Here is a 14496-nt window from a genome sequence, read left to right as displayed (position 1 = left end):
CAGAACCATCAAAAAATGTAAGAGAAAGGGGAAGACGAGGGGAAGACTTCCAATGGAGCCGGAGTCAGGCCAAAGGGGCACACACTCTCTACTCCTGGTTTTCCATGCCAACACCCTCCTTCCGGCCCCGGATAATCGCCCGGAGACACTGTCCCACGCCCTCCAGATCACCCAGCAGCCCGACATGCCCACGATCACTCTTAACCAGCCCATCCTTGATAATCCGATACCCTGGCGGCAACATGGCTGCCGAAGCGAGGCATACACCGTCGCCGGCGGCAAATGCTAGGTCATCGTACGCGTCCTGTTGCTTGATCGCGTCGCGTGAGACGACGCGTGCGCCGTAAACTGTCGGCACGCTCTTGCCGTACAGCACGGCGGCGGGCGGGTACTTGTTTTCAGCCTGAAGACCAGGCTGAAAGTTCAACTCGGCCTTGAAGCGCTTCACTTCGGCGAGCGTGCGCTGTAGGTACTCGACGGCGGCGGCGTGGGGGATCGTGCTGGCGGTGGAGATCTTTGAGGGCACGGAGCGACCTCGTGGGTTGGTGACGGGGCCGACGAGGCCGTCCACTTGCGGGGTGATAGTGTCGTTCAGCTTGTCGCCAGCGGAGGCGGCGATGTGGGCTGGGTTGGGGGTTGAGATCTGCCGAATTGTGCGGCGGGAGCCGTTAGGCGAAGAGTCCTCATCTGTGGTGGTAGTGGTAGAGGGCGTGTCGGGGTCGCGCGAATCTGAGAGATCTTGGACCTGGAGGTCGGTCGTGCTGGATTGAGGGCCTAGCGAAAAGCGCTTCCCGATCGCAGCCAGGTCCTTGAAGCCTCGGGTTGCGGTAGGTGACGGGAGAGCGGGATTGATGCAAGGAGTAAGGTGGTATTCGTCCCAAGTGCTGGCATTGAAGAAGTCCACGCGGTATTCCTCTTTGGTTTGCTTGTCAATGAAGCAGTGGCCGTCTTCTGGGAGGAGGGCGAAGCTGGTACGGAAAGTGAAATTGACCTGCGCAGTCAATACGCGTGAGCTGAGTAGGACGTCATCACCGTTCCGTAGCGGACCGAGGATGTTGACACAGTGTTGCGGAACGCCCGCGTAGACCACACCGGCGAAGAGATCGGGCCGTTGGTTCACGGCATGCCGGGTGATGAGGCCGCCGAGACTGTGCGCGATAACTGTCGCCCCGCGCCGAGGGTTCCGAGGTTCGCCCTCGGCTGGTGATCGGTTACAGGGCAGGCGTTCGAGGAAAGCGATGAGCCGCTGGGACAGCAGCTCAGGGCTTAGACGCCAGTCATATCCGTAATCCCAAACCCGGAGATCACCACGGACGGCATTCTCGCATTTCCGCAGCCGCTTCATCAGTCGTCGGCATACATCGACAGGCCCAACATGAGACAATACTCCGGAAGGGATGATCGTCTCTTCCATACGTTCCTCATCCTCCCGGGTCAATCCAACTTCTAGATCAACTTTTCGGAGATTGAGTCCCACTTTCATCGGCACCCAGAGTTGCCGGTGCGGTGGCTTTGCGGAGCGAAGAATCGAGCCTCGGTATCCGCCCAGAATTACAACATCACCGGTTAATTCAGACATCGCCTCTTCCAAGATAGGGTGAATGGACTGAGAATTGTACCGTGGAGGAGGCGGAGGCATTGCATGCTCTGTGGCTGCTTTATTGAAACTTCTTTCAGCCGTAGAAGTGGACGCAGAGTTCGGATACGTCGGGGAGGTCCAATCCGGGCGGATGTCTTGCAAGTGTAACGTGGGCATACTAAGGAGCCGACTGCTTGAATCTTGCAAGCTATCTTTGATCGCCTTGAACCGACTGTTAACCTGAGAGTGGATATTCTCATACCGCGGTCGCTGCTCCAGCGACGAGGCTGTTGACGATGGGCGCAAGTACAGCGACTGATCGGACGAGGATCTTCGCAGACTCGGTGGTCTTGCCAGAGCTGTGCTAGGTCGTCTTGTGAACGAATATTTCACCGCGGAGCTTCCATCAAGGGTCTGCAATTCAGAGATAGGGCGAGCGTCATCCCCATCTTCTTCATCGTGGCTGACATTGCAGACCAATGGCGCCGACCGGGGGTTGGGGGATAGTGAGGCTGACCAATCTCGAAACGAAGGTGTCGACTCAAACCTCGGAGATCGTTTGACGCTGGTTCCTATCGTCTGGCCGCGGGCTCGGTTGGGTTCATTGTTCGAGCGAAACGACAGAGAAGGCCGCTTCGTCAATGATCCCAAGTCTGGGAGAAATTTCTTCAGCTCACCCGACCAGGCCCGCGGCCGGCGCGGCAATGAGGTCTTCAGCAGCGATCGAGTAAAGCTGGATCGTTGACTTGATGCATTGGTATCTTTAGTTTCGGGCAACGCGGCGGATGACGCAGTATATTGGTCTTTGTGGGGACCGGACGGCGCGCGGTGCTCCACCGGCACGGATTGTGTGGCGGGATGCATTACCGGCGTGCTGCGAGGCGTCTTTTGGGCCCTCGCTGCCTGAGACTCCGGCTCCACCGTGTCCGGCTCTGCCGTAAGCTCCGATACAAACAGACCACTGTTCCTCGCGGGCTCTTCAGGCACATTGGTGAAATAGCCACCCTGTTGCTCTAGTACTCGGTTCTTCTCTTCAGCCGGGGTGGCGCGGGCTTTCATGCGACTTTGCGCGCGGCCGATACTAACACCGACCACATCGCCGGCGACATCTTCGTCGGTTTCGTTGGCCCGACCAGGCAGCGGATCATCGCTATCAGAGCTCGAGAAGGAGGTATAGGGCGCGGGTGACTCGGAATCGAGTGCATTAGGAGACGATTCGGATGACCATGACCCTGACTGCTTCGGTTGTGGCAGGAGTCGAGTTGACGATGCTTCGGTGCCCGCACGTTCTGGCGCAACGCCCAGCGGCGCCGGATGGCTGGCGCGGATCATTTTGATGCTGAAAGCCTCGTAGATCTCGTAGATGTCGACAATGCCACGAGGGCCAGGGGCACCTGGTAGTACAAGTCCCGTACAACAAGGTCCCGAGAAAACCGGACTCGGTTCATGGATGATATAAACTGGGGGGTCTGAGCGGGCGCGGCGGAAAGAGCTATGACTAGAACAACTCCTGATGCAATCGGCGCAATCTGTACAACGCGGGGGTTGGATATGTCCAGTCAAGCTTTGCCATTGAGGCCAAGATGTTTAACGAACAAAATTGCGGGCGGTGCCCGTTATAAGGCGAAGGCCGGAAGCAGCAGGGGTCCCACCGGCCTCCAGCACAGCCTCCGGGTGCTCCGGAAAGAGGCAAAACTCTGTCGTGCTGGCCTCGAGCGAGATGGGGGCTGCCGCCAAGTATGTGAAATTTAGCCCGAGGACAACTAGGGAGATTTAAAGCTATCATCTAGTTTGGTAGTCCGTCCGAGCCTGGCGTATCGTACTCTTGCAGTCGACTAGATCGCCAGAGTCATAAATAGCTGCGACTGCCACGTTTGTCGTGTTTCAGCGAATGATCGTGAATGATCGACGAACGCCGCGGGCTGGCCCCCGGGAGATCGGTGCTCTGATGCCCCGTCCGGGCCATGATTTCCACCGATTTCCATGATTTGCTTGGGAGAGTCCACGACCCGATAGGGCGGTTACTTCGAAGCTCAGATATCATGATGACTCCATTCAGCCATGACTGCATGATGATAGTATTTACCCCATCTTTTATACCTCATGCCTTATACCCTATAAAAGGGAGACTTCGCGACCAAGGAAAACCTGAAGATCTCTGGCCCAAGAGCAAGAAATAAGAAAATCCTCCTCCCCCCAAAATCCAGTCAAATCAGGGAATAGCCATCAATAATCAAATCAAGCTTTTGACGGTCGATTTCGCTCTCTTGGCCCACATCATGTCGCATAGTTCATCGAGCTTATAATGTTCTATTTACTACTGTATCCTATGCTCTGCTGCTACTCTCTACTTCTTGTATATCGATCGCACGCTTCATTCAGACCGCCGTCAGAGAAAAAAACACAATGCCAACAACGGAGTCTAGACTACCATCCGGTTCATCGAAGTAGAGAAGTATGGAAATCTTATTGTACAAAACGAGAGCCCTTCAACAATGTGCATACCTTGTTGAGCCTTAGCTCAATGTGATTCCAAAAATAAATCGGCCTTCCTAGGAAGCTCCCCTAGATTCGAGATAGCGACCCCCATCTATCGTGTCTCCATCCTCTTAGCCCCAACAACTTACCGGTTCCGCTGGGGCGCAGTGCTGGCCCCAAACTCACCCACTTGCATCTCCTCCTGGCCGCGTCGCGCAATCTCCTCGTTGCGTTCGGCGCTTTCCTCGGATCCAAAGGCTCGGTCCACGGCCGCCGTCAGCGCTCCCCGAAGCGATTCCCCGGCCCCCTGCCAATTGTTTTCATGGTCAATTGAAAGATCCTTCTCAAAGCATCGATCCTGCTCGAGCCTCCACCCCCAACCTGAGACTCAATTCATTCGATTGTTTCGGTAGGGCCTCTTAGGTTGGCCAGTCATTTGAGTCGACTTACGTGAATACTTGCCCCCAGCCCATGCGCCTTGCGACCGACGTCTTCACCCATGCGGCCGGCTCGCGATTCTGTCCGCGCATCTTTGGCCGAGGAGCTTCCTGCCGAGTCATCCTCCAGTGCGCTTCGCTGCACAGTATTCGGCGCGTATCGAATCCGATCATCCTGACCCGCCATCTGATTGTCACTTTTCGACGGCGTCGGCAGATGAGGATGTTCATGCGGCCCAGTGGTAGATGATTTGGTATACCCTGACCCGGTGGCCGAATTGAAGCCTGACGTGGTGGGATCATAGTGTGCTCGCACGTCTTGCGTCGATAATGGAGCTCCCGGGGCGCCGGTAGACGAGCCATGGCCAATGCCATGGCCAGTGGTATCGGTTGGCTTCTGGTAGTACGCACACATGATGGTATTGGAAATAAGAGTTCCAAAATAAGAGACCAGAGAGATGAAACAGGACCCGAGCTTTGTCAATACTCTATTCTCACGATATGCCGCGGCGGCGAATTGTCATACTTCAGGGTTTATGGAAATGACGTCAGGCTGAACACATCCAGCTCGCATCGAGAACACCGAGGGCACACTTATACTGCCTGAACTCCCACTGCCCTCATATTCACTTATGCACATATATGCTAAGATACGATCATCATGGAAATCCCGCTGCGAAGTTGCTGAATAATTCAACGGTGCCCCGCCCAGGGACGACATTGGACTCGAGGCACGAGCCGAGGTCCCTTTCGCGTTTGGCAGTGGAGCAATTTTCCCTAATCTGGGGATGCTCCGGTCCCTCAATCCTCCTGGGGCATGTTACCTCTTCCCCATACTTTTCCCTTCTTTTAATTTCTTCTCTGCTTTATCCTTCTTTCTTTTGAATCTACTTTTTCTCCCCTATAGTGCTTGTCTTTGTCTCTTCTCATACAGCACCATGTCCTACAAGCAAGTCATCTATACCACCGCTCCGGCTCCGGCCATCGACCCTTCCCTTACCTCCGGCACCTTTCGCCTGAAATCCGTGCCCCGGCCCAGCGATGTCCCAGCGGACAAGCTGCTCGTGCGGGTGCACTATCTATCTCTCGACCCAGCCATGCGCCAATGGCTCACCGCCAAGCGCTCCTACATTGCCCCCGTCGAGATCGGCGCCGTCATGCGCGGTCAGAGCATCGCGCAGGTTGTCGGTGTCGGCAGCGCTCTGTCCGCTAAGTTCGCCGTCGGTGACTGGGTCGTCGCCTCCTCCGGCTGGCAGGAATACGCCCTTCTCGGTGCCAAAGAGGCCGAGAAATTCATTGTGCCCGCCGGCGGCCGCCCGACCGACGCTATGTCCGTCCTCGGTATGACCGGACTGACGGCCTACTTCGGGATGCTGGAGGTGGGCCAGCCACGCGCCGGTGATACAGTAGTGGTGTCCGGGGCTGCTGGCGCCACTGGCATGGTGGCGGGCCAGATTGCGAAAATCAAGGGTGCCAAGCGCGTGGTCGGGCTAGCAGGCAGCCCAGACAAGTGCGAGTTCCTGGTGCGCGAGCTGGGCTTTGATGCGGCCATCAACTACAAGGATCCGAACTGGCGCAAACAGCTGAAAGAGGCGACCCCTGAGTATATTGATGTGTACTTCGACAACACAGGTGGCGAGATTCTGGATGCGTGTCTAGCACGGGCGGCGCGCGACTCGCGCTTTGTGATCTGTGGTGCGATCAGCCAGTACAATGCCGCGAAGCCGCAAGGCCCCGCAAGCTTTATGAATGTGATTGTGAGTTTTTTTTTTTCTATGTCTTTTGATGGCTGGCGGATTTGACCAACGGGCTGACGCTGGATCTTAGTCGCAACGAGTGACGATGAAGGGCTTTATTGTCTTCGACTATGCGAAGAAGTACTCTGCTGCACTGCAGGAGCTGGCCTCTTGGCTGTCGCAGGGTAAGCTCAAGCGAAAGGAGCACATCGTGCCTGGTGGGCTTGAAGGGGCTCCTCAGGCTCTTGTTGACCTGTATAAGGGCGTGAACACGGGTAAGATGATGGTTGAGGTTGCCCCAGTATCTGAAGCCCTGAAGGCGAAGCTATAATAATGGCTGATGTGATATTACGATCCTGTCCTTGTATTTTTTTTTTTTTTAATTTCACATTTCGGCTTGGACGCTGGTACCTTAGCATAGGATGCCGGCCATCCAGATGCAGTCTATGTCTGCCAATAAATAGAAACGAAACATTAGCGCCATTTGTTATGTTAAGAAAACTATTTAAGTAGGGATGATGAGGTGGTTGGGGCTAAAGTAGGGGTTCAAAATATTTGCTGCGTCACACTATATGTAGCCGTTCAGTTCACAGCCAAGCTCTCTTGAATCCTGGGTTGATCGAAGAAACTCCAGAGCTTCTCGGCCTGAGACAAGAGGTGAAAATTTGATCCTTGTCTGAGCGTTCCTATTCGTGCTCAGTAGAACCTGAGTCAAGGGATAGAAGGAGTAAGCTCAGCTTGCACTCTTAATCCTGAGCATTCGACCCTGTGGCCAATGGTAAAGACAGTTAGTCTCACCACCAGGTAGAGGCAAAGAAAAGCATCGAGAACGAGAGCCGGAGAGCGAACAAAACGAAAGATACAAGTCTTGTGACAGAAACCCGGTGGAAGTACATCAGAATTATTTTTCACGAGGACCCAAATATATATACATACGTGTATAAAACTGGGAAAATTTAGCTAATATCGGTTACGAACCTGCGATCCGAGGTCTGCATAAACTAATTTTCCGCCTCGCTTCCCTCTTGGCACAGATTAGCTCCAAAACTATAATTTATAAATCCCTTAAGACCGTCAAATGCACAATGTGGCTTCTATGGGAGATATACGTAGCTGAGATATCGTTATTGGATTAGTACTCTGCCTAATGATTTGGAGCTAGAATATATAGCTACTGCCCCCTAAAATGACAGTAGTGGGCCAGCGAAAGGAGCCAGACAGCGACATATTGAGAAGCACGAAAAAATAGGTAACATGCTAAAATGACATAATATCACAGTTTTGCGCAATGCTCTTAGCGCACCAAGAATGTGTAGGGGATTTGCTACGCCACCACGAGCCTGAATTACTCAAGGAAAAGTGTATTGAAATATCGCCTCCCAACCAAAGCCCCGAACAGCAAATATCGAATTGACGTACAGATGTCATAAATCGTGGTTAATATTGATCGGAAATGTCAGCAGCCCTTCTCACCGGCTTCGCAGATTGGCACGCCAACAATCCATTCCGAGCGCAGCAAGGCGCTGGATGTGATCCGTCTCCGGGAGTTGGGATGTAGCATGGCATAGACGGCATTTCGACGTTTCTGGAGCAACCGTGTATGTTAACTATCTGGTCTTGCGAGATGGAAAGGAGATGAAAGAGAAACAAAAGAAGAGCCGATGAATCGACGCAGGAAGGAGAACAGAGAAAGACAGAGGGACTTGTAGACTAACCATGCCGAGAGCTTCAATTGGTGGGTATCCGTCCTGTTCCTGGCGACAGCGCAAATACTCCAGGTATCGTGTATCCTCGCGTTGGGGACGGGCACTGCGCCAAGGCAGACGGCCCATGAGCAGAGTCATGTAGATGATCGCCGTGGCCCAGACATCGGCGGGGCGGGGATCCCTATCCTCCTCCTCCTCTTCTTCTTCTTCATTCTCATGAATGTAAAGGTCATCTTGTCGAGACCGACGCCGAGACTGGGAGTAGAAGACCTCGGGCGGAGCGTAGGGGAGACTCATCCCCGGGAGAGAGACGGTCGAGTGTGCCCCATCTACCTTATGGCGTGTGGAGGAGTTCAGGCGTGAGAAGGAGGAGAGGATCCCCGGGAAGGAGAATGACCAGGAGTGCTGTGAAGGGGAATCGGAATGCGGCGATTCCTCATCGGGCTCTGAAGGGATCGCGCACTTGGCCCATATCCGCCGTATATGCCCGTCCCCAAACCCAGCTAATTTGATCGCGCCGTTACCGGTGAGCAAAACAGATTCTAACCGCAGATCGCGATGCGCGGTATTCTGTTTGTGGAGAAACTCCAAGGCACGGAGGACCTGGGCCACAATGCAGTCCGCCTCCGCGGTGGGCAAGGGCCCGGTTCGAGAGATAAGTTCGTGTAGGTCTCCGCCGGCGCAGTAAGGTGTGACCACGCAAAGCTCCGAGCGTTCATTGTAGAGGATATCGGTTATCGGGAGAATATTTGGATGGTGGGGATGTAGTTCGGCGATGGATCCCGCCGAGCATATTGATGTCCGAGCCCGGGGATTCTTCTGTGTGTCAAGGATATCCTGGCGGTAAATCTTGATTGCTAGCAGCTGTTTGGATTTGGGGCTATATATTGAGGGTTTCATCTGATGGAGGCGGACGGTGCTGCTTGTGCCATAATGGAGGATTTCGAGACAACGACCGTACTTGTCGGAGAAGGGGGGTCGGGCTCTTGATGTCGAGATCAGAGGCGATAATGAGGTGGAGGTGTTGACGGACGTCGACGTGTCGGAATGCACCATCAATGGCTGGTGATCTGTCAAGAGCGAAGCTAGGCTATGTTGGCCCTCCTTGCTGAACATGGCGAAGCCGGGCTTGTTGCTCTGGCATGCGTTGTCCATGGCCAGAGATTTTTGAGAAGCCCCCTTGACCCCCGTCACATAGTGATGATGAGCAGCAGAAGGAGTAGGTCGGTGCACCGAACCAACAGTACAGGTGACCTGATGCTGGCGATGTCCGTCCTTCATGGACCGCTACGAAGTCTAAGACAATAGTGAGAGCGAGGAGAAGAAAGAGAAAATAGCAAACTTAAAAAAACCACAGACCAAGGTTCGATTGGATCTAATATTATCAAAGAGAGAAAAAAAAAGCAAGCAAAGGATGTAGAACTGTATAGTTTTCCGGGAAGTGTTGAGAATAGCCCCCCTTTTTATAGATGTCGGTATCAATGAAACGGAGGGATGATTGCCATGCATTCCAATGGTCTCAGCCCTTGAAACAAACCGTACGAGATACCCGCGGTAATCTGGCAGTCTCTAGTCGTCCAGGAGAAGAAAAGTACGACGGCATGAGGGTATGAGGTATGTTGGTTACTTGGAAGGGGGGAGACTGAAAGGTATGGAAGAGTACGTTCCTGGGGCGGGAAAGCTACGGTCACCCAACGAGTCTTCAGTAAGAGGGAATAAAGAGAAGCAGAGAAAGAGCCAGCCAGGAGAGCTCTCGGCCGCTTGCATCACCGGTGTCTCGCAGCTATGGTCGATAGTTCCTAACAGAAGGCCCGTGTTGGGCGGTTCGGCCGCTGCGAAAGGAGCTCGCGATTGGACATGGCAAACCGCTCGCGATGATCGCATGGCTTGCTCACTCTAAGATGGGGGGCTGAGTGATTTTTCTGCGTGAATGGGAGAGATTCAGTGGGACCGCTGCTAGCGCCCATAACAATGCAATTTTTTTTTTTTTAATTTCCATTACGTTCAATATGTTGGGGAGAAGGGGGGAAAATTATTCGGGGGCCTATTCGAGGCTGTCAGAGTTGCACATCAGCGGTTGAAAGCGATTCGGTAGGAGCGACGATGTTGTGGCAATGAAAAATCGCGCAACAGTCGGGAACCAACGATACCTCCCGCTACCAAATTTCACCTTGCCCACTCCTCAGAGGGGCGATGGACTGTAAAAAAAATGACATGCGCCATTTCTTGTTCATGACTATGAGAAAAAAAAATCGGCGGTCTTTCGAGCCACCAGCTTCCAGCTATCCAGCCCAAGGAATGATGGCATCGAATCCGAGGATAAAGTTAGGGCTGGATCAGGGCCGACTGCAGCCATAGATGGTTGCGTATTGTCACAAGCTGTCACGATCTGTTACCAGCTGCCCCTTGTGGGTGATCAGGGCCACTTGAACCGAAATAGAAGGGTTATGATTGGCTCAGGCGGCTGTCAGGGAGCAAGATGACAAGACGTGGTGTAATTTTGAGGTAATCTGGCTGTATTTGCGGCGTGCCTCGTCATAGGCCATGCGCGATTTCCTCCGGACTTGCTGCATTTGCTATAGTTTGTTTAAACGTGGGATTTGGGTCCTGATTATGACCGTGGAATTGCTTAGTTCCCAGCTTGTCTGGGTCGACGGGTACCTGGTTTCAATATGGAGAGCTCCTATATCTCCCAGGTCACTCCTTCGCTCTTGCCCTGGGCGCTTGTCGGGGTACGTCGTAGTCAGTCGGAGTCAGAGCTTGCAGAATTTGCATGGACATGGGGACCAGGCACTGCCCCGTTTCTCGGATTGACTCTGAGATTTGCTTTTGGATGCCTGCTTTGGGCAACTCTGGAACTATAGGAGCCGTACAAATTCTCCCACACGCACTATGTCCCGGTCCCCTCGTGGGCGTCGCGTGGCTCCGCTTGCGTGACGCCAGAAATTGATCGGGCTTTCTTTTTCTCGTTTCCCAAAACAATCTCTCTCTCGGTTCTTGGCTCATCGTGTTGGTTTCCAAAACCAGAATCTAGTGGCGGCCTGCGTGGGCCTGCTGGTTTTGGTTAGTCGGCGCCTGCACCTTGAACTACATAAGGCGCAGGGCCGCTGCTCTCATCAACGCTCCCCATCCTCTTGATACTTCTCTGTCCTTCCCTCTTTCTCTCTGCTGTGCTTCTCTGGGGTGATTCGCTGTCCTCGTCTTCAACTTCCTCTCCCTCCCCTCTTTCAAGACAGCCTTCGCCATGGAGTCCAAGCAACCCCACAGCACGCCCGACCTGGATGTCGAGGCTGGAGGTGAAACGGTCAGAGATGAGAGTGATCGGACCGAGCGCGCCATGCGTATCACTTTCGAAGATTCGTCGGCGACAGAGGCTGAGAGCGCCGCGATCGACAACATGCGGTCGATCTATCAGCCCCTCGGCTTCAGCCATACTCGTTCGATAGGGAGAGATACCATCCACAGCACTCGCAGCAGTAGCCATACTGTGACGCCGGGGAATGTTGGCATCCCAATTGAATTCCGCACTCTCTCCATCCAGATTTCAGAATCCCAGAATGTCCCCAAGGAAGTTGCGGCGGAGCCTCCCCGGGAGAAGCTGCCCAACCAGGATTACTTTGAAAGCCTCGATTTCCATAACATCCCCTCCGAAAATCTATGCCAGCAGTTCAATGTGGACCAGCGCACCGGCCTCACCAGCTCTGCGGCTGCCACTCGGCTCGCGCGCGATGGCAAGAACATTATTGCCCATCACAAAGAGAACTATCTCAAAAAGTTATTCTTCTATGTCTTTGGTGGCTTCTGTTCCATTCTGTGGGTCGGTGTCATCATCTTCTTCATCTGCTGGCGCCCCCTGAGCAATCCACCCTCGCCTAGTAATCTGGCGATGGCAATCTTGGTCATTATCGTGATTGTCCTCCAGGCCAGTTTCTCTGCATTCCAAGACTGGTCGACTAAGCGTGTCATGAATTCTATTTTGGGTCTGCTCCCATCGGAGGCTCTTGTCCTGCGTGACGAGAAGCTGATTCGTCTTCCGGCCTCCGACTTGGTGACTGGCGACATTGTCCAAATCAACATTGGCAACAAGGTCCCTGCAGACATGCGCCTTATCCAAACCTCAGGCGATGTTCGATTCGATCGTGCGATTCTAACAGGCGAGTCAGACGAGATTGATGGCGCCACGGAGGCCACCGACGCCAACTTCCTGGAGACCCGCAACATTGCCCTCATGGGTACCTGTGTCACTAATGGTAACGCCACGGGCGTCGTCGTTCTTACTGGAGCGGGATCGGTTATGGGGCGGATTGCAAAGATGACTTCGGGTGTCAAGCAGAAGCCGACGCTGATCCAGAAGGAAATCACTCGCTTCATCACCATTATCATAGCCCTCACCGTCTCCCTCGCTCTTTTGATTCTATTCACCTGGGTAGGATGGCTTCGCAAAGATCACCCCACTTACATGAGTGTGGTCGCGATGCTAAATAATGTCATGGGCTGTGTTGTGGCCTTCATTCCGGAGGGCATGCCCGTGGGTGTGGCGTTGACTTTGATGATGATTGCAAAACGCATGAAGGCGAACAGCGTTCTGCCTAAGGGTCTGGCCACCGTGGAGACTCTTGGTTGTGTAAACGTGATTTGCTCCGACAAGACCGGAACTTTGACGCAGAACCGCATGTTCGTCAAGTCGCTTGGAATGGTGGACTGGGAGTTCAAATTGGATGACTTAGCGACTGGAATTGATGTCTCCAACGGACTGGCCAATGTTCTGCGTGCCTCGGTTCTGTGCAATGATGCCTCATTCGACCCCTCAACCATGGATCTGCCATCTTATGAACGCACTGTCAATGGAAATGCTACCGATGCAGCGGTTCTCCGACTCGCAGATAGCGTTGGGGCTGCCACACCAAAGAACCTCGATCCTTACGAACGTGTGCACCAGATTCCATTCAACTCCAAAAACAAATGGATGCTCACAATGCATCGTGATCCGGATGCTGCCAATGGCTATTTAATCTATGTCAAAGGTGCTCCTGATGTACTCCTAGATCGTTGCTCTTCCTACTGGTCCGCAGTACACAACGCAGTCCGCCCCTTGGATGAAGAAGCTCGTCAGAAATTCTCTGCCTTCCAAGCTAAGCTTTCCCGCCGTGCCGAGCGTGTCATCGTTATCTGCCAACGACATTATGTTTCGACGAATGAGCCTGGTTCCAATGAATTCTCTGATGAAATCATGGCCTCTGGTGTTCAGGGCCTGACTGTCCTCGGTATTTTCGGCATCATTGACCCACCCCGTCCAGAGACAGCCCAAACCGTTGCATCTTGCCGTCGTGCAGGTATCCGGTTCTTCATGGTTACAGGTGATTTTGGTCTCACTGCAGCGGCAATCGCCAGAGATATCGGTATTTTTGATGGCGCGGCAGAGCCAGACACTATTGACGATTTGCGGGGTGCATACAGCGACGAGGCCAAGAAGTCATATTCTCGCCACAGCTTGCTTCTTGAAGGCACCAGCCTGTCTTCTTTGACTTCAGATGAGTGGGCTACTATCTGTGAATATGACGAGATTGTCTTCGCTCGGACCAGCCCAGAGCAGAAGTTGCGTATCGTTTCGGAGCTCCAGGCAAAGGGCAACTATGTTGCCGTCACTGGTGATGGTGTAAATGATGCACCTGCACTTCGTGCCGCAGATGTCGGCGTTGCAATCGGCTCTGGCAGTGACGTCGCAATTGAGGCAGCGGATCTGGTCCTTCTGGACCGCTTTGACTCTATTGTGGAAGCTATCCGTTTAGGTCGCCTGGTTTTCCAGAACCTTCAGAAGGTTATTGCCTACCTCCTCCCTGCCGGTAGCTGGTCTGAAATCTGGCCTGTTATTATGAATGTCTTCTTCGGTGTTCCATCACCACTGAGCTCTTTCTTGATGATCATAATCTGTGTCTTCACTGATCTATTTCTGTCACTTTCCCTTATCATGGAAAAAGAGGAATTCGACCTGCTCAGTATCCCACCTCGCCGTCCGAAAGAAGATCATCTGATCAACCTGCGCATCTATGGCCAGTCATACCTTTTTGTTGGTGTCATGGAGGCTTTCAGCGCTCACGCCATGTTCTTTTTGTATATGTGGCAGGCCGCTGGCATTCCCTTTTCCGATCTTGTCTTTGCCTTTGAAAAATACACCGACGGCTTCCATGGATACTCACAGGATGAGTTGACCCACTTCAACAATGTTGGCCAATGTGTCTACTTCGTCACCTTGGTTATCTTGCAGTGGGGCAATATCCTGTCTATTCGCAGCAAGCGTATGTCACTGCTCCAGGCCGACCCTATCCGCCCTGCTCGCCGTAACCCCTGGCTGCCTCTGGCTATGCTCATCTCACTCGTTATCGCTATCTTCGTTACCGAAGAGCCCGGACTCCAAAACCTCTTTGGCACCGCTTCTGTTCCGATTAAGTTCTGGTTTATCCCACTGGGGTTGGCACTGGGCGTGCTCGTTATGGACGAGCTGCGCAAGGTGTTGGTTCGGCTGTTCCCCAAGGGACCAGTTGCATGGGCCTCGTGGTAGA

General features: G+C 53.4%; 5 protein-coding genes across 5 annotated transcripts; 2 read left to right on the top strand and 3 right to left on the bottom strand.

The window, feature by feature from the left end:
• Positions 1-88: 88 nt before the first annotated feature.
• On the bottom strand, positions 89-2911 carry N7462_006184 (uncharacterized protein; the record flags this gene model as incomplete). Its single annotated transcript, XM_057077902.1, has 1 exon — positions 89-2911. The coding sequence occupies one exon, from the start codon at positions 2909-2911 to the stop codon at positions 89-91; it is 2823 nt and encodes a 940-aa protein (XP_056933482.1).
• Positions 2912-4202: 1291 nt separating this feature from the next.
• On the bottom strand, positions 4203-4909 carry dprC (the record flags this gene model as incomplete). The annotated part of the gene is made up of 2 exons (XM_057077901.1): positions 4203-4364; positions 4508-4909. 2 exons carry the CDS (start codon positions 4907-4909, stop codon positions 4203-4205), a joined length of 564 nt encoding a protein of 187 aa, XP_056933481.1.
• A 523-nt stretch (positions 4910-5432) lies between these two features.
• Positions 5433-6561, top strand: N7462_006182 (NADP-dependent oxidoreductase; the record flags this gene model as incomplete). The annotated part of the gene is made up of 2 exons (XM_057077900.1): positions 5433-6251; positions 6322-6561. 2 exons carry the CDS (start codon positions 5433-5435, stop codon positions 6559-6561), a joined length of 1059 nt encoding a protein of 352 aa, XP_056933480.1.
• A 1276-nt stretch (positions 6562-7837) lies between these two features.
• N7462_006181 (uncharacterized protein) lies at positions 7838-9217 on the bottom strand (the record flags this gene model as incomplete). Its single annotated transcript, XM_057077899.1, has 1 exon — positions 7838-9217. The coding sequence occupies one exon, from the start codon at positions 9215-9217 to the stop codon at positions 7838-7840; it is 1380 nt and encodes a 459-aa protein (XP_056933479.1).
• A 1963-nt stretch (positions 9218-11180) lies between these two features.
• Positions 11181-14495, top strand: N7462_006180 (cation-translocating P-type ATPase; the record flags this gene model as incomplete). Its single annotated transcript, XM_057077898.1, has 1 exon — positions 11181-14495. One exon carries the CDS (start codon positions 11181-11183, stop codon positions 14493-14495), a length of 3315 nt encoding a protein of 1104 aa, XP_056933478.1.
• Between the last annotated feature and the right edge of the window lies 1 nt (position 14496).

Source organism: Penicillium macrosclerotiorum (genome assembly GCF_028827735.1).
Source record: "Penicillium macrosclerotiorum strain IBT 26536 chromosome Unknown utg000006l_segment0_segment0, whole genome shotgun sequence".
Classification (NCBI taxonomy): domain Eukaryota; kingdom Fungi; phylum Ascomycota; class Eurotiomycetes; order Eurotiales; family Aspergillaceae; genus Penicillium; species Penicillium macrosclerotiorum.
This window is presented reverse-complemented; position numbering and strand designations above follow the sequence as displayed.